At 41.5% G+C, this 26,893-nt stretch overlaps 1 protein-coding gene across 1 annotated transcript in view; it reads right to left on the bottom strand.

Moving 5' to 3' along the window:
* The window catches only part of LOC124788890 (nuclear pore complex protein Nup107), a 244,504-nt gene that overhangs the window by 38,807 nt on the left and 178,804 nt on the right, over positions 1–26,893 (bottom strand). Inside the window, exons 7-10 of the mRNA XM_047256175.1 lie at positions 18,123–18,334; positions 12,121–12,360; positions 9,009–9,273; positions 6,030–6,226 (exon numbers count right to left, since the gene is read on the bottom strand). Coding sequence (XP_047112131.1) covers positions 6,030–6,226; positions 9,009–9,273; positions 12,121–12,360; positions 18,123–18,334 — 914 coding nt within the window. The remainder of the gene's footprint in view (positions 1–6,029; positions 6,227–9,008; positions 9,274–12,120; positions 12,361–18,122; positions 18,335–26,893) is intronic.

Genomic DNA, 26,893 nt, shown 5'->3' with positions numbered 1-26,893 from the left:
GTGTGCTGTCAACAGGGGATATCGAATTGATTTCATATTTCTATATTTCCAGAGAGACGTCTAATCAACCTTCACATGCCTACAGACTGTCGTCTCAGCTGTATGACTGGATTTGTGATTTCCTGCCAGAAAGGTCACAGTTCTTACAAATCAATGAAAGTAACTGAGTAAAACAGAAGTGATATCTGACATTCCCCAAGCAAGTAAGTATTATAACCCCTCTGCTGTTCCTAATATAGGTCAATGATTTATTGGACAATCTGTGTAGCCCTCTTAGATTGTTTGCAGATGATGCTGTCATTTATTGTGTCATAGTAACTTATCAGACCAAATGCAACTGCAAAATGACTTATACATGATATCTGTATGGTTCCAAAAGTGGCAATTGACTGTAAATAAGGGAAAGTATGTGGTCATACTCATGAGTACTAAAAGGAATCTGTTAAATTTCAGTTGCATAATAAATCAAACAAATCTAAATGCTGTCAATTCAAATGAATACCCTGAGATTACAATTATGAATAACTTAACTGGGGAGCAAAATAACTGATGTTGGTCGAAGTAGAGAGGATATAAAATGTAGACTGGCAATGGCAAGGAAAGAGTTTCTGAAGAAGAGAAATTTGTTAACATCGAGTATTGATTTAAGTGTCAGGAAGTCATTTCTGAAAGTATTCGTATGGAGTGTAGCCATGTATGGAAGTGAAACATGGACGATAAATAGTTTGGACAAGAAGAGAATAGAAGCTTTCGAAATGTGGTGCTACAGAAGAATGCTGAAGATTAGATGGGTAGATCACGTAACTAATGAGGAGGTATTGATAGGAATTGGGCAGAAGAGGAGTTTGTGGCACAACTTGACATGAAGAAGTGACCGGTTGGTAGGACATGTTCTGAGGCATCAAGGGATCACCAATTTAGTATTGGAGGGCAGCGTGAAGGGTAAAAATCATAGAGGGAGACCAAGAGATGAATACACTAAGCAGATTCAGAAGGATGTAGGTTGCAGTAGGTACTGGGAGATGAAGAAGCTTGCACAGGATAGAGTAGCATGGAGAGCTGCATCAAACCAGTCTCAGGCCTGAAGACCACAACAACAACAACAACAACAACAACAACAAGTACACTGAAATGGATCACTATGGATTAATGCGTTTAAACACACTTCATCAAACCCTACAGGTCTTCCAGAATGTGGAGAGTAACTAACGTCAAAACGATCCTCCTTAAAATGAGAACACCATTTTCTTGCTGTGCTCTGTCCACTGGCTTTATCTCCATCCACAGCACAAATTTTTATGGCTGCATCTGCTGCTGTCAACCCTTTACTGAACTCTTAACAGAAGATATGTCAGAAGTGGTCTGATTTCACCACTTGACACTCCATTTTTCTGCATCCACAGTCCACTTGCTGTTTCCAAATGATTAATAAATAAACCCATAGCAACCATCATACCAACATGCAGAACAAAAATGCTGTGAACTTATGCACCACCCTATTATAAAACCATTATTCAGCCTTTTACAACACGTGGTTCACAGTGCAGGATGATTATGGGGAAAGAGCTGAAAGAAAAGAAAAGCTGTAGGAATAGAATTAAAAGACGCTCAACAAATATCTCCCTTTTGGAACAGAGAACAGATAAAATGTATGGGAAATAATATACAAGGAAGATACCATACTATATTAAATAGAATACAGACAATTTTTTCGGTTTGTACACTTAATGAGAACTGGACACAAAAGAATACTCAAAAATGTATTTAAATACAGACCAAAAAACAGAAGCCACAAAAGAAAAGTGCAACTTAAATTGAGTCAAGGGATAGAAGACAGTGAGACCAATAGAAATTCGGCTATTGAAGACACACAAAATGGGTATTATGGAGTCTGAAATGCAGGATGCACCAGGAGCTGAAGGACTGTGGGATGCTGTTCTCTTGGACAGGTGGGGAACCAAGTGATCCATCATTTCTACTCCCAAAACCACCACCACCACCACCACCACCACCACCACCACCACCACCACCACCCTATCATCCTTTCAAATACTTTACACAGCATGCTAGCAAGGTCAATTGTTTAATAACTGTCAATGGATTTTGAGTTTTTCCTAGCTTAAGAATGGAGACAATGTTATTATCTCCCCACTGCGAAGGGAGAACATCTTGTGGTCACATACAGTTGAAGATCCCGAGTACATGGAACTTTTGAGTGACATTCAGATGGTGGATCTTCTGATTATGAACTGAATCAGGATCTGGAGCCATATCACGTGACGAGTCAAGAGCCTGAAGCAGTTTTGAGTCAGCGAAAGGTTCATTATACAATTCAGTTGTGACGGGGGGCAAAGGATAGGGGGTGCCATCAGCTTTCTTTAAGGCATTCAAAATGTAGCTGGGTAAGAAGAGGACGCCGATGCAGTAACAAAGATGGTCACAAAGTGATCAGCAACAACTGACACACTGGTAGATATACCGCCATGCAGGAGGAGACCCGGGACAGTTTTTGATCTTTGGTGGCACAGAAGACTGAGATAGACACATAAGTTCCCAAGGAGGAGATGTATCACTCACTGGATTTAATTATGAAGCGAGCCTTAGCACAGAGCCACTTAGAAGTGTAATGGCAGTCTGTGAAGGATGTCATTTGAGATGGTGTAGGGCTGTCTGATTATCCTGAAGAGCTTTTTCCAAATCTATGGTCCACCATGCCACTAGCTGGCAATGGAGGTGACCTGTAGGAAGGGGAATAGCAGCTCCAGTGCTGTGGGTAATCCAAATGGAGATGTTCCTCACAATTTTGTCAAGGCAGTGTGACAGAGGGGGCATATGGTACACAGTGATATAGACTTGCACACACCAGTTGGCTCTTTGAAGAGCCCAAAGTGATAAGTCGTACATCATGTAATGACAAGAAAGTGACTGGATCATCGGAAAATGTCACAGTCACAAAGACTGTCACTGATATAAGCAGGTGGGAGTACAGCACGAGAAGTGATACCCGAAGGCTGTGCTGATGTCATCATGGGGGAAAGGCCATATTGCCCCCATGATTAAGTTTGTTTATGCAACTGCCAGAGGTCGATGTCAAGGGTTGCTTTGTTTGAAGGAGTGGGAGGGGGGGACGACCAAACTGCAGGGGCATCGGTCCCTTGTTCCCGGTGAAATAATTACACAAGGGAAAGAAGAAAAGAAAGGAGATGTACAGCACAATAGCAGAAGAAAGGAAGAATCAGAAGAATGTCAGAAGGACAACTAACCCTACTATGAGCAAAACAGGAAGAGAAAACCACAGAGAGAAGCAAGAAACAGGTAGACAGGGTACAAACAAGAGAGGAGATGACCGTGGCTGGCCGACCACAAGAATAAAAAGGAAGAGCCAGCCACTCTGCGACACATTAAAACATACACCCTAAAAGAATTAGAGTGCGGAACACAAAGGGACGAAGGACATGCGCTAAAACTTATACAGAATGATAAAATCCACCGTCACATGTAAAACGTAAAACTAAATTAGCGGATGAGGCATTGTCAGCTAAAATTAATGTTAATGCGTTCAGCAACTGAAGAGTCCATCGCAGGGCAGCCAAAAGAGGACAGCTCACTAAGACATGGGCCACTGTAAGCTGGGCGCCACACTAACGCTGAGGTGGGTGATGTCGAGGGAGTAAATAAGCTATGTACTGCTGACGACCTGGCTACAGAAGCGCACAAGTCAATATCACTGAGAGTGGCTACAGACAATCATATTTTTCTAGGTTCAAAGTATGAGGTGTTTCTCAATAAGGGTAACAAACTTTAGAGATTGGTGAATGTGGTCATTCTCAAAACTGACAGATAGTGGTAGTACACAGGGCAAATTGCTATGAAGTGGCTGGCCACAGTTTCCAAAAATCGTCAAAGCACTGGCATTTAAAGCACCACATCTGGGGGTGAGAAATGATTTTGACCTCCACAAAATCAAGGATGACTTCACCGATGTCAACTTTCCTGTCCCAGTGGCCTTTGTACAGTATGCACAAAGTGAATCCCTCGCTTCTGGATGTGTTCATGTAGTTCTTTACCCATCCGCAGTGTTAGGTTTCAGTGAGACGTTAAACCCTGTATAGTGTTTAGGTTCTTATGGGGTCTTATGATAACACATACATCAGCAAGTTGCTTAAAAGAGAGTAACGCCTGGGACTGGATAGGATTAGCCATCTTAATTATGGCAGAACACTTTGTAATTTGGGAAGAAAGTTTGTAAAGCATTCAAATATTTTAAATATTCTCCACAAAGATCATTGGGTTACTAGAGACAAAGGATCCTCCATCTGTTCAGGTACAAAGCAGGGACTGATGTGAGTAAATATCAGATAGTTGCTTGGTTTTGTTTTCCTTTCATGCACAGGCACCTACTGTTTGGCATACGTGGGGAGGTGATAGCTTGGGCATCAACAGTGGGATACAGGCATGGTCGGAGAGCTGCCATCATATGGTTACTTCATGCCCCCCCTCCCACCCCTACCCATGTATTCTGTGAAAGAATTTTATGGAAGAGGAGGAAGGCAGCCCCAGATGTGTCAATCAAACATAAGTTAACTGAAATATGTAGTGTAAAACAAAGGGAATGAAGCGAGAAAAAGTCATAACTGACATCCTATGAGCAAGTAAGCTGACGCAAGTATTGGCCAGCCCCTCTCTCTCTTTGTTAGTATTTGTTTCACATCTTTATATGAGATTTTCCATTAATCATCCCATGAGCAAGCTATGTTCTAATCAAGGAATCAGTGCTAGAGAAAAGTCTGAGGGAAGGTACAATCAGATAGCAAAACTGCATCAAAGGAAGAATGGAAGGAAATAAGATTAGGGTTTAATGTCACTTTGACATTGTCATCATTAGAGGCAGAGCACGAGCTACAAATGTGTCCAGGATGGGGAAGGGAATTGGCTGTGTTGTTTTGAAAGGGACCATTCCAGCATTTGCCTTGAGCGATTTAGATAAATCACAGAAAACTTAAATCTGGATGGCCAGACAAGGACTTCATCTGTCATCCTCACAAATTCGAGTCCAGTGTGCTAACCACTGTGCTGTCTCACTTGGTGCAGCAGAATAAAAGAAGTAGTCATGCGATGGCTTGGGGGTCCATGCACATCACGCACATACTCAAAAAAGAATTGTGAGACCCCTGGGGGATGTGTCCTGGGGGAAGGTATTAGTGGGGATGGTGGCCAAAAGGCCATTCATTTGGGTGAATAGCTGGTTGGTGGTCTTGCCCATATAAATTTCTGAGCAGACGTTATAGCAGGACTGGTAAATAATATGACTGCTTTCATAGGTGGCCCTGCCTCTGATGTGATAGGATATACCTGTGATGAGACTGAAGTAGGTTTCGCTTTGTAGGAGCGTCAGGCTCGTCTTGTACCTGGGTCTTCTACCCAAGTGGCAAGGGCCTGGAGGTAGGTGTGCCACATGGATAGGCCAGCAAATTTCGTACACAGAGCAGGCCTGTTGCCACATATGGCCAGATCTATAACCCCCACAACTGTCACTTGTGCTGGCCATTCTGAGCAACACCTTGTGGACCAACTGAAAGTTTCAATGTGTGTCTAGTTTTCCATCTACTTTTCAATTTGTTGGGGACAGTTATAAAAGGCAAAGCTTCCATGACAGGTTGGCTTTAACATCACGCAACATTGCTTGGCATGGTCCTACTGACTGTGGTACGAAAGAGAGGTCAGCATCTTCTGGCTGCACTCCTAAATGGTAGCACGATGTTCACCACATTACTATTAAAAGGCAACTCAAGGACAGTTTCACAGTTATTGATAATGTGAAAAGATTACGTTAAAAAGAATGTGTCACAACAAAAGTACAAGTATCATACACTGCAATGCACAAATTACTTATTATGGAATCTTTCAGCTACAATGAAGATTAATTAACAGAATAAAGGCACTCATATCAAAGAAACTGAACTTTAATTGCTGTGCACTTCAAACAAAAAATGTTATTTACATTTTTTAGACTAGATATACTCGATTACCTTATATTCTCTACAGTTGCCTTTGTGACTGCACATATGTCTAGGCCTGCATCTTCACCATCTGCCAAACACTGTAGTTGTAACTCTGGGTCCACAATTTTTTGCAAGAACTCAGAATATAATGTTATCTGGTCATCTTGGGGAAGGAGAGATGCATAATAGGCTACAAGACAAGGCTGCTGCCATCCTATCAGCACCTAGATAAAGATATAACAGTTCAGGGAAACTGGATTCTTTCACACTGCTAGATGTAACATAAATCTTTGTATAATAAACTAGGTCCAATGATAGCTCTGAGGTTGGGGAGATGAGTAATTGCATATGAACTAGCATTACAGAAACAATAAGAGGTTTAAAATTTCCTTCCATCTGTAGCTCCTGTTCTGGTTATTTGACTTCTAAAGCGAACAGATGCAATCTTTTTCATTAATGGAAAATCTCATTTTAAGATGTGGAACAAATTTTAACAAAGAGATAGAGGGGCTGGCCAGTACTTACCTCAGCTCAGTTCAGCCGATAGATTCACAATACAGAACAGAAAATTTACATTCCTAGCTTTCGGAACTTTGTTCCTTCATCAGGGAGGAGAGAGAGAGAGAGGAAAAAGGGAAAGTGGATTCAGTTACTCACAACCCAGGTTATGAAGCAACAGGAAAAGGTAAACAGGGAGGGTAGCAAGGATGGAAGCATGGTTGTCAGAGGGAAGCCAAAGATATTCTACTGTTAAGTACTGTGCCAGCTTCAAACAAAAGAGGATGCATCCAGAAGTAAAGAGGTATATAGTTTAAAGATAATCACAACTATGTAGGATGAAAAGATGCGTGAATGGCTAAAGAGGAGAGGGGAAAAAGGAGAAGACTTAAGAGTAAATGGGAGTGAGGTTGGTTAACGTAGTTTCAGTCCAGGGGGATGGCGGGGTGAAAGGATGTGTTGGAGTGCAAGTTCCCATCTCCGCAGTTCCGAGGGACTGGTGTTGGTGGGAGAAGCCAAATGGTACGTACGTTGTAGCAGGTTCCTAAGTCTCTAGAATTATGCTAGATGGCATGCTCTGCTACTGGGTATTGGACATCTCCTAGGCGGACAGTTCGTCTGTGCCCGTTCATGCGCTCAGCCAGTTTAGTTGTCGTCATACCGATGTAAAAGGCTGTGCAGTGCAGGCATGTCAGCTGATAAATGACATGTGTTGTTTCACATGTGGCCCTGCCTTGAATTGTGTATGTTTTACCAGTAGCGGGACTGGAGTAGGTGGTTGTGGGGGAATGGATGGGGTAGGTTTTGCAGCGGGGTCGGTTACAGGGGTAGGAACCACTGGGTCGAGGTGGTGGTCTGGGAATATTGTAGGGTTTGACAAGGATGTTATGGAGGTTGGGGGGGGGGGGGGGGGGGGGCGACGAAAGGCAACTCTGGATGGTGTGGGGAGAATATTGTCAAGGGATGATCTCATTTCAGGGCTTGACTTGAGAAAGTCATATCCCTGGCAGAGTAATTTGTTGATGTATTTGAGGCCAGAATAATATTGGGTGACAAGGGGGATGCTTCTGTGTGGTCTGGGGGTAGGAACAGTGTTGTTGGACAGGGAGGAATGTACTGCTTGGGAGATCTGTTTGTGGACAAGGTCTGCAGGATAATTGTGGGAGAGGAAAGCACTGGTTAGGTTATTGATTTAATTGTTGAGGGATTTGTCACTGGAGCAGATACGTTTGCCACGAATACCTAGGCTGTAGGGAAGGGAGCGCTTGATGTGGAATGGATGGCAGCTATCAAAGTGAAGGTACTGTTGTCTGTTTGTGGGTTCGATGTGGACAGAGGTGTGGATGTGAGCTTCAAAAAGATGAAGGTCAACATCCAGGAAGGTGGCTTGGGTTTTAGAGAAGGACCAGGTGAAATTCAGATTCGAAAAGGAGCTGAGGTTGCTTCATAACCGGGGTTGTGAGTAACTGAATCCACTTTCCCTTTTTCCCTTTTTTCCCCCTCTCTCCTCGCTGATGAAGGAACAAAGTTCCGAAAGCTAGGAATGTAAAGTTTTTGTTCTGTATTGTGAATCTATCGGCTGTACTGAGCTGATGTAAGTACTGGCCAGCCCCTCTATCTCTTTGTTAGTAGATGCAATCTTTTCTTCTTCATTCCAAAGTGGAAAAGAAACGAGTTTTGAAAATCTCAATATGTGACATTTTTATTATGTAACTGTATGGAGAAGTCACTAACAAATCTTCACAACAAAGCCCCACCACTGTACTTTTCAAAACAATTTCTACTGGGTACCATACTCCCGCTTGCCTCTAACTGTCCAACTGAATTCTTTGAGTTCAGTTACATTTATTATTAATACATCTGACTTGTTATAATTATTAGTTTATATGTACAGCACATTGGTGATATCAGAGTTATACAATGCTATAGATACGAACAGATGTACAAAGGAGATATTCATCCATTTCATTGCATGAATGCACATAGCAACAACACATAAAAATGAATGTATTCAAAACCTTAAACTATTATTAATTATATCACAACAGAAACAATGGAAAATCCAGGATGGAATTTAACAACATTATGAGAAAGATAGTCGCTGTTCACCATTTAGCGGAGATGCTGAGCTGAAGATAGGCACAGCAAAAAGACTGTCACACATTAAGCTTTCAGCCAATAAGGCCTTCATCACTCACACACACACACACACACACACACACACACACACACACAGAGAGAGAGAGAGAGAGAGAGAGAGAGAGAGAGATGTCTATGGTTCCAACACCTGTGTGTGTATTTTTACAATGGCCTTGTTGGCTGAAAACTCACTTTCCGACAGTCTTTTTGTGGTGCCTATCTGTGACTCACCATCTTCATTATATGCCAAGCAGCAACTATCCTTTTCATAATAGCGTTACATTCCATCTTAGGAATACTTATTTAAGATTTTTTTTTCAGTCGCACATTATACTTATGATATTTTTTTATTTCAGTCAAGCAACTTACCTTTATATATTCCACAAGAACTAAGTCTCCAATATCATCACGTTTGGACACACCAGCCATCCTAAAGAAAAGTACAAGATGGGCAAGAAAGCGCAGAAACTGTGGGTCACAACTGGAAATCCAGCAACTTATTTTTTCCATCAGAAGTGCTATTTCATCCATTATAAGCATCTGTTGAACCACACACATAGGTTCATTTGCTGTCAGTTTAATACTTGGGTCTTCACTTGATGCCAACTCTGAAAAAATTTCTTTCACAGACTTCCTGGGGGGAAAAAAAAGTTATTAAAGTCTTTTATATCTGCCAGACCAAGGCATAACACCCATAATCAGTCACATCTGAGACTGAGAATAAACGAACAAATGTATGTATATCGGTGTAGTACCACAGAATATTTTGTCTACACTGAAGTTAAAACTCACATATTGTGCACATCTTTATCAATCAATGTTTATCAAATATAAAATATTTATGCTGGTTGAAAATAATGTTGATATACAAATTATAAAACACAATGAGGATTTAAAATCTAATTATATCCTGTAAAAAGTCATGCCTGTACAGCCATAATAAGGCGTATTATTTATCTTATCTCCACAGTATACAGATCATCCTTTATAGATGTTATTACTGTTAAACACTAAACAGCCACATTTACTGGTTGTAACGGACACTACTGTTACATTAAGGAAACACTGAACTGGTCATCAGGGCAAAGAATCTCTCTGTACAGGTCTCTTGTTATGTCAAGAGACAACACCTAGATACATCTGCAGCATAAACACCCTATATACACACATCAAAAAAGTTTTGCCTATCCCCGGCTCTCAGAACTCCTAACGATAGATGTTGAATGTGGATATTTTATCACAGACACATCCCTTTGACTGTTCAGAGATGTCACTAAACCCACCCAAAGATGTAAACAACCAGCATGAGCAGCACCTATTACACGGAGGAGGTCCGACAGCCGATCAGTTCCAGTAATTCCACCAGAAAGGAGGTACATGGCTCGTGTTCTCTGTAGTTCAACCGTGCCTAGATGGTCAGTACCACGGTTCGATCGTGTCCGCATTGTTACTTTGAGCCAGGAAGGGCTCTCAACAACGGAAGTGTCCAGACACCTCGAAGTGAACCAAAGCGATGTTACTCGGACATGGAGGAGATACAGAGACAGGAGCTGTCAATGACATGCCTCGCTCAAGCCATCGAAGGGCTACTACTGCAGTGGATGACCACTACCTATGGATTATGACAGGCAGGAACCCTGACAGCAATGCCACCACGTTGCATAATGCTTTTCGTGCAGCCACAGGACGTCGTGTTATGACTCAAATTGTGCCCAATAGGCTGCATGATGCGCAACTGCATTCCGGACATCCATCTTTGCAACCTTGACACCACGCAGTGCGGTACAGATGGGCCCAACAACAATACACCGAATGGACATCATGTTCTCTCCACTGATGAGTGTTACATATGCCTGCAACTAGACAATCATCGGAGACATGTTTGGAAGCAACCCAGTCAGGCTGAACGCCTTAGACACACTGTCCAGCGAGTGCTGCAGGGTGGGGAGGTTCCCTGCTGTTTTGGGGTGCCATTATGAGGGGTTGACATATTCTGCTGGTGGTCATGGAAGGCAGCGAAATGGCTGTACGATACATGAATGCCATCCTCCGACCGCGACTGCAACCATATCAGCAGCATATTGACGAGGCATTCGTCTTCATGGATGACGATTCGCACCACTCTCATGCACATCTTGTGAATGACTTCCTTGAGGATAACAACATTGCTCAACTAGAGTGGAAAGCATGTTCTCCAGACATGAACCCTATCGAACATGCCTGGGACAGATTAAAAAGGGCTGTTTATGGACGATGTGACCCACCAACCACACTGAGGGATCTACGTCGAATTGCTGTTGAGGAGTGGGACAATCTGGACCAATAATGTATTCATGAACTTGTGGATAGCATGCCACGACAAAAACAGGCATAAGTCAACACAAGAGAACGTGCTACTGGGTATCGGATGTCATCAGCAAACAAAAGTATGTTCAGGTATCTCTCATTCGTTATCTTTAATTCCTTTGTTTACTTTATGTTTCCATTTGCAATTAGTGAAGTCAATGTAGATATAAAAAAACCAGTAGGCAATAGCCCACATCCTTGTCCGACACCTTGGTTCGTAATTAGTTCTTCTAATCGATTCCTATCTGCGTTAATTACAATGCATGTAGTTTTATAAAGAATTCTCACTACCTCTGTTGCATGACAGGGATATCCAAGTTCAGAGATAATCTTCCATAGGCTTTCACGGCTCACACAGTCAAAGGCCTTCTCAAGATTGATAAAGTTCACTTGGGTTTCTATATTAAATTCTGTGTGTTGCTTCTATGATGATTTTAATTTGAAACATACAGTCTGTGCATGAATGACCTGATCTAAATATATTTTGTTCTTCAGAAATAATAGCTTCTGTAATATTCTTCATGCGGTTATTGATCATCTTTGAGTATGGTTTGTAGCCAGTGTTAAGAAGACTTATGCCACAATAGATTTTAGTCATTATGTTTCCCTTTTTTTAAAAATAGATTACTTCTGCTATAAACCAAGGGTCTGAGATCTTTCAGTTCAAACAACACTCATTTATTAACTGTAAAAAGTCTTATCTAGTGGTAACCCTCTGCATTTATTCCATCTAATCTAATAGATTTCCTGATTTTCATGTCTTTCAAAGCCTGTTGTAGGTCACCCATAGTAATTGGATCTACTGTTTAATTGCACAAAGAAAAGTTGTTACCATAAATATTTTGACAATCTTGAAGTCTTGACATTAATACTGCAGTAACACACATAATGTAATGCTCTGCTGATGATTTATTATCAAGATCATAAAGACATTATAGTAATCAGAAAACAATTAACATCTCTGCTCTGTTATCAAAATGACATAAAAACTAGGACATAATACATCCTATGCATGGAAGTTACAAACAATTTTCCTTTCAACAAGCACCATGACCTTTCATGTATTTTTTGCAACTGAAACTAGTATTAGTTGAGGATGAGGGTGGGGGTTGAGGATAATGCTGACAGTACTTACATGTTAGCCCAATATTCTTCTGGCATTGGCTCATATTTCCTTGAAGCAGCAGCACGAATCTCCTTCTCAACTTTTATGTCAACAACCACACGCATATGAGACCACAGCATGTCAGCCCACGTCTTAGAAACTTCCAATAATGATTTTAGATGTCCACAAAACGCACCCAGAACACCATTCATGTATGGACGCAGCTGTTTTGTTTCTATAGTTTGCCAAGTCATCAACTTCCATAAGTCTCTGCATTGAGAAACCCATCACTCTTTGAAAAATTTTCTCACAATGAAGCCAAATAAAAATAAAAAATATGTACAGGTAAAAGGAATACAAATCTGAATGTAAAGTTTTGCAGCATGAGGGAATAATAATAATAATAATAATAATAATAAACAAGAAATTAAAACAACCAAAACAACAAGTGTTATAATTACAGTGGAGGCTCAATTAAACAGACTGTTGTCTTAAGTCATTCAAATAAACAAAAATCCAGATAATTGAATTTGGGAAGAAAAGCGATTTTTGTATTATTAAGACTAGAAAGATAACCTACGTCATTTTCATATGGTTATCCTTTAGATATACTGTTACATGGTTATCTTCTACAGTTAATACACAATGTTAGGTGTTTCTTCAAAACAAGAAAAACAAAAATCAGCGTTCATTAGGTATTAGAGAGAGACTTTTATATATATATATATATATATATATAAAAAGAAAGATGATGAAACTTACCAAACAAAAGCGCTGGCAGGTCGATAGACACACAAACAAACACAAACATACACACAAAATTCTAGCTTTCGCAACCAATGGTTGCCTCGTCAGGAAAGAGGGAAGGAGAAGGAAAGACAAAAGGATATGGGTTTTAAGGGAGAGGGTAAGGAGTCATTCCAATCCCGGGAGCGGAAAGACTTACCTTAGGGGGAAAAAAGGACAGGTATACACTCGCACACACACACATATCCATCCACACATACACAGACACAAGCAGACATTTGTAAAGGCAAAGAGTTTGGGCAGAGATGTCAGTCGGGGCGGATGTACAGAGGCAAAGATGAAGTCGAAAGACAGGTGAGGTATGAGCGGCGGCAAATTGAAATTAGAAATTAGCGGAGATTGAGGCCTGGCGGATAGCGAGAAGAAAGGATATGCTGAAGGGCAAGTTCCCATCTCCGGAGTTCTGACAGGTTGGTGTTAGTGGGAAGTATCCAGATAACCCGGACGGTGTAACACTGTGCCAAGATGTGCTGGCCGTGCACCAAGGCATGTTTAGCCACAGGGTGATCCTCATTACCAACAAACACTGTCTGCCTGTGTCCATTCATGCGAATGGACAGTTTGTTGCTGGTCATTCCCACATAGAACGCTTCACAGTGTAGGCAGGTCAGTTGGTAAATCACGTGGGTGCTTTCACACGTGGCTCTGCCTTTGATCGTGTACACCTTCCGGGTTACAGGACTGGAATAGGTGGTGGTGGGAGGGTGCATGGGACAGGTTTTACACCGGGGGCGGTTACAGGGGTAGGAGCCAGAGGGTAGGGAAGGTGGTTTGGGGATTTCATAGGGATGAACTAAGAGGTTGCGAAGGTTAGGTGGACGGCGGAAAGACACTCTTGGTGGAGTGGGGAGGATTTCATGAAGGATGGATCTCATTTCAGGGCAGGATTTGAGGAAGTCGTATCCCTGCTGGAGAGCCACATTCAGAATCTGATCCAGTCCCGGAAAGTATCCTGTCACAAGTGGGGCACTTTTGGGGTTCTTCTGTGGAAGGTTCCGGGTTTGAGGAGATGAGGATGTGGCTCTGGTTATTTGCTTCTGTACCAGGTCGGGAGGGTAGTTACGGGATGCAAAAGCTGTTTTCAGGTTGTCGGTGTAATGGTTCAAGGATTCCGGACTGGAGCAGATTCGTTTGCCACGAAGACCTAGGCTGTAGGGAAGGGACCGTTTGATGTGGAATGGGTGGCAGCTGTCATAATGGAGGTACTGTTGCTTGTTGGTGGGTTTAATGTGGACGGACGTGTGAAGCTGGCCATTGGACAGGTGGAGGTCAACGTCAAGGAAAGTGGCATGGGATTTGGAGTAGGACCAGGTGAATCTGATGGAACCAAAGGAGTTAAGGTTGGAGAGGAAATTCTGGAGTTCTTCTTCACTGTGAGTCCAGATCACGAAAATGTCATCAATAAATCTGTACCAAACTTCGGGTTGGCAGGCCTGGGTAACCAGGAAGGCTTCCTCTAAGCGACCCATGAATAGGTTGGCATACGAGGGGGCCATCCTGGTACCCATGGCTGTTCCCTTTAATTGTTGGTATGTCTGGCCTTCAAAAGTGAAGAAGTTGTGGGTCAGGATGAAGCTGGCTAAGGTAATGAGGAAAGAGGTTTTAGGTAGGGCGGCAGGTGATCGGCGTGAAAGGAAGTGCTCCATTGCAGCGAGGCCCTGGACATGCGGAATATTTGTGTATAAGGAAGTGGCATCAATGGTTACAAGGATGGTTTCCGGGGGTAACAGACTGGGTAGGGATTCCAGGCGTTTGAGAAAGTGGTTGGTGTCTTTGATGAAGGATGGGAGACTGCATGTAATGGGCCTCACCTTCAGCCCCACTCCCAGATTTAACCAAACAGCCCTCGTCAAAGATTTACTGTCCTACACCCGTACTCTCTGCTGGAAATATCACTTTGCCACGAAGAAAAATGATCCTAATCCTACTCCTAATGATCCAACTCCCCAAGACACTATCCAAATTGAACCATGCCTGGAACAGTTCCGTCCTCCGTCACAGCGGGACCCACCTCCTCTTCCTCAAAATCACCCTCTCCTAACCTTCCAGGAATTTCTGACTTCCAGCCTTGCCTCTCAATCCTTCTTAAAAAACCTTAATCCTACTCCCAACAGCACCACTGCTGAAGCCCAGGCTATCCGTGATCTGAAGGCTGACCGATCCATCGTCATTCTTCCGGCGGACAAGGGTTCCACAACTGTGGTACTTGATCGTCGGGAGTATGTGGCTGAGGGACTGCGTCAGCTTTCAGACAACACTACTTACAAAGTTTGCCAAGGCAATCCCATTCCTGATGTCCAGGCGGAGCTTCAAGGAATCCTCAGAACCTTAGGCCGCCTACAAAACCTTTCACCCGACTCCATCAACCTCCTGACCCCACCAACACCCCGCACCCCTACCTTCTACCTTCTTCCCAAAATTCACAAACCCAATCATCCCGGCCGCCCCATTGTAGCTGGTTACCAAGCCCCCACCGAACGCATCTCTGCCTACGTAGATCAACACCTTCAACCCATTACATGCAGTCTCCCATTCTTCATCAAAGACACCAACCACTTTCTCAAACGCCTGGAATCCCTACCCAGTCTGTTACCCCCGGAAACCATCCTTGTAACCATTGATGCCACTTCCTTATACACAAATATTCCGCATGTCCAGGGCCTCGCTGCAATGGAGCACTTCCTTTCACGCCGATCACCTGCCGCCCTACCTAAAACCTCTTTCCTCATTACCTTAGCCAGCTTCATCCTGACCCACAACTTCTTCACTTTTGAAGGCCAGACATACCAACAATTAAAGGGAACAGCCATGGGTACCAGGATGGCCCCCTCGTATGCCAACCTATTCATGGGTCGCTTAGAGGAAGCCTTCCTGGTTACCCAGGCCTGCCAACCCGAAGTTTGGTACAGATTTATTGATGACATTTTCGTGATCTGGACTCACAGTGAAGAAGAACTCCAGAATTTCCTCTCCAACCTTAACTCCTTTGGTTCCATCAGATTCACCTGGTCCTACTCCAAATCCCATGCCACTTTCCTTGACGTTGACCTCCACCTGTCCAATGGCCAGCTTCACACGTCCGTCCACATTAAACCCACCAACAAGCAACAGTACCTCCATTATGACAGCTGCCACCCATTCCACATCAAACGGTCCCTTCCCTACAGCCTAGGTCTTCGTGGCAAACGAATCTGCTCCAGTCCGGAATCCTTGAACCATTACACCGACAACCTGAAAACAGCTTTTGCGTCCCGCAACTACCCTCCCGACCTGGTACAGAAGCAAATAACCAGAGCCACATCCTCATCTCCTCAAACCCGGAACCTTCCACAGAAGAACCCCAAAAGTGCCCCACTTGTGACAGGATACTTTCCGGGACTGGATCAGATTCTGAATGTGGCTCTCCAGCAGGGATACGACTTCCTCAAATCCTGCCCTGAAATGAGATCCATCCTTCATGAAATCCTCCCCACTCCACCAAGAGTGTCTTTCCGCCGTCCACCTAACCTTCGCAACCTCTTAGTTCATCCCTATGAAATCCCCAAACCACCTTCCCTACCCTCTGGCTCCTACCCCTGTAACCGCCCCCGGTGTAAAACCTGTCCCATGCACCCTCCCACCACCACCTATTCCAGTCCTGTAACCCGGAAGGTGTACACGATCAAAGGCAGAGCCACGTGTGAAAGCACCCACGTGATTTACCAACTGACCTGCCTACACTGTGAAGCGTTCTATGTGGGAATGACCAGCAACAAACTGTCCATTCGCATGAATGGACACAGGCAGACAGTGTTTGTTGGTAATGAGGATCACCCTGTGGCTAAACATGCCTTGGTGCACGGCCAGCACATCTTGGCACAGTGTTACACCGTCCGGGTTATCTGGATACTTCCCACTAACACCAACCTGTCAGAACTCCGGAGATGGGAACTTGCCCTTCAGCATATCCTTTCTTCTCGCTATCCGCCAGGCCTCAATCTCCGCTAATTTCTAATTTCAATTTGCCGCCGCTCATACCTCACCTGTCTTTCAACTTCATCTTTGCCTCTGTACATCCGCCCCGACTGACATCTCTGCCCAAACTCTTTGCCTTTACAAATGTCTGCTTGTGTCTGTGTATGTGTGGATGGATATGTGTGTGTGCGAGTGTATACCTGTCCTTTTTTCCCCCTAAGGTAAGTCTTTCCGCTCCCGGGATTGGAATGACTCCTTACCCTCTCCCTTAAAACCCATATCCTTTTGTCTTTCCTTCTCCTTCCCTCTTTCCTGACGAGGCAACCATTGGTTGCGAAAGCTAGAATTTTGTGTGTATGTTTGTGTTTGTTTGTGTGTCTATCGACCTGCCAGCGCTTTTGTTTGGTAAGTTTCATCATCTTTCTTTTTAGATATATTTTTCCCACGTGGAATGTTTCCCTCTATTATATTCATATATATATATATATATATTTTCCTTGAAATTACTAAAATAGTGCAATCTGAATTATGAAATACCTAACAAACGGTCACAAAGGACAGACATTACAGTTTAATTTTGTTTGAAATATTTTGTAACTGTCGTCTGAAACAATTTTTTTCTCTTCATTGCTGCTATATCATGAATTCGTTTTAACTGTAGCAAACTCACAGTATCAAACACTGTTTTTTTTCTCGAACCATTAGAAAGCTGTTTCCGGCGCTTGAAAAGCTTCCACGTGTGATGGTACTGCAATATTTTCTGCATCTATGTTTCCTTCTGTTTCATCTTATTGCACCCCATGTGGGGTGCGGGCTTGTAGTGCACGGACCAAAAAGTAAAGAGATACTTGCCCCCAGTTGACAATCCAAATGATTGCGAATCTGTATATCTGAGGTCTCGATAATCGAGTCTCCACTATAATAATAATAATACCACCACCACCACCACCACCACCACCACCACCACCAACAACAACAACAAAAATAATAAAACTGATTAACACACAAAATTTTCCTTTGGCCTATTTTCTGTACTTTTCTCTTTGATAGCTACTGTAATGAATACATTAAATATTCTCTTCTCTCTCTCTCTCTCTCTCTCTCTCTCTCTCTCTCTCTCTCTCTCTCTCTCTCTCACACACACACACACACACACACACACACACACACACACACACTTTAAAACAAATACAACTACCTAAAATAAGGACATGCTTTTTTGTCACCTTCATGCATTAAAACAAAGTAAAGCCGTTTATTTATTACAATACCTGCGATAATTTCCCTCAGTAGGTTTTTTTTCTGTTACTGTCTCCTCATCAACTGGCGTCTCATCGTAATTTGGGTCATGATACAGACGCCAACCTTCCAACAATACTGCTCTCCAAAAACAGCCACACTGTCTGCATAACAGCTGTGCTTCATCCAAACAACCACTTCGAATTCTGTTGAACATCACCATTTCTAGTCGAGAATCATCCTTCTAGTAACATAAAAGGAAAATAGGAGGCAGCCATTATATCACAATACAAATATAAATACAAGGCAAACACAGTACTAACTGATTCTGGGTTTACATAGGATGATAAAATTTCATAAAAGCACGATTTCAATTTTATTCATAAAAGCATATCCACACAATGCCTCTTTCCTCATGGACAAGTGGAGAGTCAATCTGAGATTGCTGTTTGCAGCATAGTGACAGCATTCCAGCCCGAGATGCTAGAGTTGGTGGTCATGGTGCATGAGGTGTGCTGGGTTGTGTGCATGAATGGTGTGTGTTTCTCTTTTGCTAATGAAGGCTGTGGCCAAAAGCTTTATGTAACTGCCTTTTAATTGTGCCTATTTGCTACTTAACATGTCTTCTTTACGGTAAATAGCAATCTGTATTTTCCTACATTGTCAATATACCTACCTAGAGTTTCCACTGTTTCATACATGATCTCAGGTACATACACTGTTCCATTTTTTCAAGCCGTCTGCTATGCATACACCTCTTTGCTCGGAAACTTGTGCTGTGTTCACGGTAATGAAATGTGACAGGAAAGGAGAACATGGAAGCTACTATGGGTGCAAGAATACCTCAGCAACAGAGGTACAACAAGCGAGAAATACTCTATCACATTCTCCACAGAGTTTTCGACTATCTCTCATCTGTCCTGAAAAGAAAAATATGCTCCCCCAACTCTCCCACAGTGGTATTCTGCTGCCCATGCAACCTACACAAGTAATGATGGCATTTTGTTTCACAATTTTAAAAGAATGTCACAGTAAGATTTTGATTTTATGCTTGGGAAAATGAGAAATTGTCTCTCTACACAAGATGCTGTTATCCATAATGCGATTTGTACAGTAATAAGGCTGGCAATAACAATTTGTTATATAGCAACCAGTAACTGATATGTTTGAGGTATATACATCACATTTCAGAAACAACGCATTTCAATGGATTATGCCTGAAACTGTTAAGACCTTAGGGATGTTCCGAGTGGTTATGTGATGGTTAGTTTGCTTTCACATTTTTTTCAGAACTTCACTCAAAAAAGTTTATAGGTTGTAATGTTGACAAATTTGTGGATGTCAGACCTCAAAATCCACTGCAAAATAGGTTTTGCTTTCCAAATTTGTATTTTTTGTATTTCAATTTGTAGTAATATCGAGAAGCTACAAATGTGAAATCTTTCTCAGTTGTTCGGACATCAGGCTCCTCAACCCTTGTGCTATTATTAAGTTGCTGAACTATGAATATTCATCCATAGCCTTCAAATGCACTTTATGGCTCAGAGTAATGGATGACAACCAATGATCTGGGGTGAGGGTGAGGACACAATATCCACGTTTCTCCAGAACCGCAACACAGAGGTTTGCTGAAACCTTCAAAGACTAAAATTACTCTCCTCACCTTGTCCAGAAACAGATTTCCCAGTCACCCACTACTCCCACTACCCCCACAACCCACTGACCAGTCAAAAAGAAGTGCCCCTCTGATGACTATCATCCAGGACTTCAGCAACTGTATCACATTCTCCACCAGGATTTCAAATAACACTCGTTGTGCCCTGAAAAGATAAATATCCTCCTCAACTCTCTCACAGTGGTACTCTGCTGCCCATTGTACCTCTGCAATATTGGAGTCTGTCCCTACTCTACCCCTGCTCCCAACCCCTTGCCACATGGCTCATATCCCTGTAAAATACCTCGATGCAAGAAGTGCACCATACATCCTCTCAAAAGCACCTACTCCAGGCCTGCCACAAGCATTTCCTACCCCATCAAAGGCAGGACCACCTTTGAAAGCAGCCTTGTGGTCCACCAATTTATCTGCAAACACTACTGAGTCACTCTACATGGGCATAACTATTAACAAGCCAGCTGTCTGTTTGAATGGCCAAACTGTATAATAGACAAATGACCTATTTGCCAAGCATGTCACGCAACACACTGTTCTTACCTGTAACTAGAGCTTTACAGGCCATGGTGTTTGGACTCCTTGCAACAACACAAGATTTTCTGATATGTGAAGGTGGAAACACTCCTGCAGCATATCCAACATTCTTGTAACCCCCCTGCTCTCAACCTTCGATAGCTCCTATCTTTCAGCTCTATCTAATGTGCTTCCCTGCTCCTACTGGAGCCTCACCCAGTACTGTTGCCACTTAAGGGGCAACAAAAATTCAATTTCCAATACTTTGCATTATTACTGACCTAATTTAAAAATCTGAAATGCTCTCATAATCTGCTCATTAAGAAGTATAATATTACGTTAAAATTTTAACACAATAAGATAAGTACTATATTTAGAAACTGTGTTTTCTTGAGAGAGTGTAACAGCATGCAAATCCATGGACTTCATTCATTCCGCATTTGCCAAGAGCACTTAGCGACTTCCAATAAAGATTACACATAATTTCAAACCATTAAAATACATTTTTCTCACTGACACCCCCGACAAAATCATGAACACTGTTCATACTGTTAACCTTCAGTGTCAGGCATGACGTTTTAATTTATTACTTCTTTACTATTATCTCTAATCACAATGTACTTTGCCTACAGTATCTACATATTACAGCACTTGATGTACCTGCACAACATTATACCACTGTATGACACACAGTTCAGAAGATATATTGTCATAAATGTTAAAATGTGTGAAAAAATAGTTTGTGCTTAAAATGGGGGGAAAATTACCCGGTTATATTCATCCAGCATTTCATAATGAGAGCACTTAGTGATTTCCAACAAACTTCAAGAATAATTTCAAATCTTTTCTAAATTTTTTCTCACTCACAAGCTTAAAGGCAAATATCAACCACATTAACTCATTTGTGAAGTGATAAGACATTTGAAGCTGTTTTATACATGGAAGTTCAATTATTTGAAGAATTGGCAGTTTACTGGTACTATACTAATTAATTAAATAAATAGAACGTGTATGGTGACAATCATCATTCATCAATTAGGTAGATAATGTGCAACACACCCATTTATCAAAGCAGTATGTTACCATATGTACAATAATATAAATAAACAATGAAAGTTTGAAGTTCAGAACTGAGTTAACATTCTTATATATAATTATTGACAATTTGTAGGTATATTGTTTCTTCGTTCATGTGCTATACTTCTAAATAAATTTCTGGTCACTGTTTATTAATAATTATGACCTCCTATATATAAACTTCCAAGTCACAATAAACCTGTATGTCTTTGTTGATGCAGAGTTCCATCTCCTCCTACAACTTCTGTGCTGGAAAGTGAAAAGGTCTCTCAAAAATTTCACTCTTTCAAGAAATGATGTAGAGGACTCCTCCTTTAACATCAATATGTTGACCAACTCCTTACAGTACTCTAACGTCTAGTACAATACTCGCTGAAAAACCAGCTGCTTCCATTATTATTATTATTATTATTATTATTTCATTTGATATTAACCTTCTCACTGCAGTGGAAGAGGTGCCTCGTCATGCTGCAGGCGCTTTTAAATGTGGCCTCTTGCACTACTGATGAATTTTGTGGCCCGCTCCACCAGCCCTCTCACAGCTGTGAATAAGTTTAAGCACACTGACCTACATTTGCATGTGTTCTCTAGATGTGTTGACATGCAAAGCTGAATTTCTGTGCCATTCTTCCAAAGATTTTTAGAGTTCCAGTTTCATAGTTCAAGTATGCAACTATGCTTGCTGCTGTAGTCCCTTACTACTCTGCTTTGCATGTTTTCAGCAGTTTTATCTTTGCGTTGTTCTATTCTATGAAAGAAATGTTACATCACTGTGATTACAAAGAGAGAGAGAGAGAGAGAGATCCTGGAAATACTTGCGAGGAGTGACAGTGACTGTGTATTTCCTCATGTTGATAACAGTGATGAGCCTTCAATGGAATCTTGAATCAATAATCCTCAGCCCTGTACATCAGCTGGTATAGCACATCAGTTTGATGATACTACAAGAGGTGCAGTCGGTACCCTTCAGAATCTGAAGAATGAAACTTATAGCAAAACACTTCTGAAAAAAGAGTGCACCTTAGGGACACAATTGCAAACAAACCAATTTCCAGTCGTTTAACTATTCATTTGACGACACAGCTTTAGGACACAAATATCAATTGGTAAATTACTCAAGCATTCTGCCATTTTTTATGATATTCTACACCTACGTAGGTACTCCGCAAGACACCATATGGTACGTGGTAGAGGGTACCCAGTACCACTACTTGTCATTTCCTTTCCTGATCCACTGACAAATACAGCAAGGGAAAAACTACTGTCTGTATGCCTCCACATAAGCCACAGTTTCTTGTATCTTATCTGTGTAGTCCTTATGCGCAATGTTTGTCGGTGACAGTGGAATCTTTCAGCGGTCAGCTTCAAATGCCAGTTCTCTAAATTTTCTCAGTGGTGTTTCTCATAAAGAACGTCACCTTCCCTCCAGGTATTCCCTTTTGAGTTCCTGAGGCATCTCTGTAACTCTTACGTGTAACAAATGTAGCAGCCTGCCTCTGAATTCCTTCAATGTGTCTGTTCAATCCGCTCTGGTACAACAATCGAGCAGTACTCAAGAATATGATGCACTAGCATCCTATAATTCGTTCCTTTACAGGTGAACCACTCTTTCCTATAATTCTCCCAGTAAACTGAAGTCAACCGTTTGCCTTCCCTATCAGAGTTCTCACACGCTTGTTCCACCTCATATCACTTTTCAATGTTATGCCCAGATACTTAAACGACTTGACTGTGTCAAGCAGGACACTAGTAACACTGTATCCGAACATTACAGGTTTGATATTTCTACTCATCCACATTAACTGACATTTTTCTGCATTTAGGGCTAGCTGCCATTCATCACACCAACTGGAAATTTTGTCCAAGTCATCTTGCATCTTCCTACAGTCACTCAACTTAGACACCTTACCATACACCATGATATCATCAGCAAATAACAGTAGATGGATGGCCACCCTGTCAACCAAATCATTTATTTATGTACGGAACATCAATGGTCCTTTCGCATTTCCCTGGGGCACTCCTGATGATACCCTTGTCTCTGATGAACTCTCGCTGTTGAGGAAAACACATTGGGTTCTACTATTTAAAAAGTCTTCGAGCAACTCATGTTTCTGTGGACTTATTCCATATGCCCATATCTTTATTAACAGCCTGCAATGGGAAACCGTGTCTACTGCTTTCTTAAAATCTAGGAATACGGAATTGGCCTGTTGCCCTTCATCCACAATTCTCAGTATATCATGCGAGAAAAAGGCAAGCTGTGCTTTGCTTGAGTGACATTTTCTAAAACCATGCTGATTTGTGCACAAAAGCTTCTCAGCCTCAAGAAAGTTTATTATATTGAAATGAAGAAAATGTTCAAAGATTTTGCAGCAAACAGAAGTTAGGGATATTGGTCTGTAATTTTGCAAGTTTATTCTTTTATCTTTCCTATATACTGAAGTCACCCGCACTTTTTTCCAGTCATTTAGGACTTTGCGCTGGGTGAGAGATTCATGATAAATGCAAGGTAGGTAAGCGGCCAATGTCACAGAGTACTCTTTCTAAAATCTAACTGGGATTGCATCTGGACCTCTTGACTTATTTGCTTTCAAATCCTTCAGTTGTTTCTCTACAGAAGAGATGCTTATTACTATGTCGTCCATATGGCAGTCTCTCCGATGGTCAAATGTTGGTAAGTTTGTATGATTCTCCTAGGTGAACAATTTTTTGAATGTGAAATTTAAAACTTTAGCTTTCCTTCTGCTACCTTCAACGGCCCACACCAGACTGGTCGACAACAGATTGACTGGAAGTTTTAAACCCTCTTAGAGATTTTACATATGACCAAAATTTTCTCAGGTTCTCTGCCAGATCTTTTACTAAGATGTGACGCAGGTAGTAGTTGTATGCTTCGTGCACAGATCTTTTCAGAGTCACAGGAATCTCTACTAACCTTCACTTGTCGTCCTTTATGCTTCCTCTTATGAACCAAATGCGTAACAGCCTTGACCACCTCAGCATCTGCTGAATTTCATTATTTAACCATGGTGGGTCGTTTCCATGTTTTATCCACTTATTAGGCACATAACTTTCCAGACCACGATTTACAATCTGGTTAAACTTTGCCAATAATGCCTCTACATCCATCTTACTGGAACTGAGCGATGCCAATTCACTGTCTAAGTGAGATGTTAATATATGCTTATTTGTTCTATCTATCAGAAACTCTCTCCTAGCCATCTTGACTGATTTATTAACTTTCATACTCATAGTTGCTGTAATGACATGATCTCTGCTCTCCACTTTTATCCCGACATTGTCAATAAGGTCTGACCTATTTGTAGCTACAAGATCCAAGATATTTCCATTGCTTGTGGGCTGACAAGCTAGTTGCACAAGACAACTTTCAGAAAACATGCTCAAAAGTATTTGACATGACTGTGCCTGTACCCTCCACAATGAATCCATAGACATCCCAGTCTACACTTGGCACGCTAAAGTCGTTCCCAAACAGTATTGCATGGTCTGTATATTTACGCGCTATTGACCGTAGACTTTCTTTGAATGATTCTAGAACTGTCACAGCAGAATTGGGTGGCCAGTAAAAACATCCAACAATTAAATTGGTTTCACCTCACCTGTTATAAGCAATCAGAGTCTTCACTGTCACAGTCAACTTCAACAGAGACAATATTTTTGTCCACTGCAATGAACACTCCCCCTCCTATGGCCTCTGATCTGTCTTTCTGATATACATTCCATGACTAGCTAAATATGTCTGAGCTTTCCACTTCATGTTTCAGCCAGCTCTCAGTCTCATGGAAAATTTGAGTGCGATGACTTACCTGGAGGGAAGTAAATTTAGGAACCTTATTACGAAAGCTTCGGCAGTTTACTGATAAAATTGTGACAGTCTAAGTATCTTTATTTTGAACGCTGTTTGACTTCCCTTGCTGCACATCAACTGGGGAGTGTTTATCAGAGCACCTCAAGCTACTGCCTAGGCTGAAAAATCCTCATGTGCACTCGTCAAGTACTCTGTTACACAAGTAGTTGCTTCCTTTGTGTAGTGCACCCCTGACCTACCAATGGGAGGCCCACAAATCCCCACACGACAATGCAGGTCTAGAAATCTGCAGCGAAGACTGTTCTGTCAGAAGATCTGTTGTAGTTTCTAGCAGGCAAAACAAATCTATTTTGTGTATACATCAAGGCAAATATTCCAGAATGTGTGTATTCTCTACTGTCAAAGTGGAAAGATGCTAGATTTCAGGAACTTTATTACTTTGATGTTAGTGTTCTCCTAATGGCTCAAATTAAAAATTTGAAAGTAAGTGATTATTGGTCCACAGGTGTACTTTTAAACACTCCAGTTTCTACCAAAATTATGTCCCACAAATATTTTCTTTTACTTTTAACAGTGCTGCAATTTCATTACAACTTTGCAGGTGCTGGAGGTGATAGTGTGTTTAAAATTAGGAATATTGTTGATAAAGTTCATTTTGCAGTGCATTAGTCCACATTAGAAGCATTGCATTGAAGAAAGTCTCGTTTTTTAAAGGCTGATTATCTTATAAACATTTTTTTCATCCAAAAACAGTACATTCCATATTGATGACATTTGTGCTGTGTGACAGTCTGAGTGGATATATTTTGGATTTACTGTACTGGTGCAACAATTCACTTCCACAATTTAGGAAAAGTGGCAGCATAGTTGCAGCATCTATGGGACCATATTTGAAACAGGTATACTCTCAGTATGTTGATAACTGGTATTCCATCTCAAACCCGTTTCTCTGGCTCCACAGTCATGAACAACCACATGTGGCACTAATTGTAAGAATAGGCACAACATGTGCCAAAACTGCAGAAAAATTGAAATGAGGAGAAACCAAGTTTAAGCAGCAGACAAGATACTTGCTGTTATGTGATGCAATAAAAGAATATTTCCATCAGACAACTATACTGTTTCCATGCAGAATATCACATGGAATTTTTTTAAATCTAAGCTGGAACAATTGCCACATTTTTCAGTGTTCCTGCAGAACAAGGATGACCAGGAGATTTCTGCTCATCACAAGTTTTATATCTAAAGGAAACCGTTTTCTTACTAGGAAGACAATACTATCAACCAAGCATGAGTGGATGTAAGAGTCATATTGTGGTACAAATGGCAAACCAGCATTTTCATAAACTCCAACAGGCTCAATGTTCTTTAGAAGGAGGGGGGAGGGGAGGGGGAGAGGAAGCCGTTGATGCATTCCAAATGCATTTAAATGAGTTACATTAGTTTTGCTGAAACTAAACTAATTCAGTGCCATATTAAACTTGAGATCTAATGATGATAAGATATTTCTGGTATATTTCCTTGCTTCCTTAACATAATTATCATTTATTTGAAAGTAAGTACCTTTACACGCAAGTACTTCTAAGGACAAAGTTTTACAGTATCTGCTTTTTTTATTAAAAAATATTAAATGAAGTACAACAATAGGGCACTATTACTTATTTTTGCCCTCAGTTTGTTGAAAAATATGGACAGTTTTCTTCAGGCGA

The sequence above is a fragment of the Schistocerca piceifrons genome, chromosome 1 (assembly GCF_021461385.2).
Source record: "Schistocerca piceifrons isolate TAMUIC-IGC-003096 chromosome 1, iqSchPice1.1, whole genome shotgun sequence".
NCBI classification, from domain to species: Eukaryota; Metazoa; Arthropoda; class Insecta; order Orthoptera; family Acrididae; genus Schistocerca; species Schistocerca piceifrons.
The sequence above is the reverse complement of the archived record's forward strand: the minus strand, read 5'-3'. Positions and strand labels throughout refer to the sequence as shown.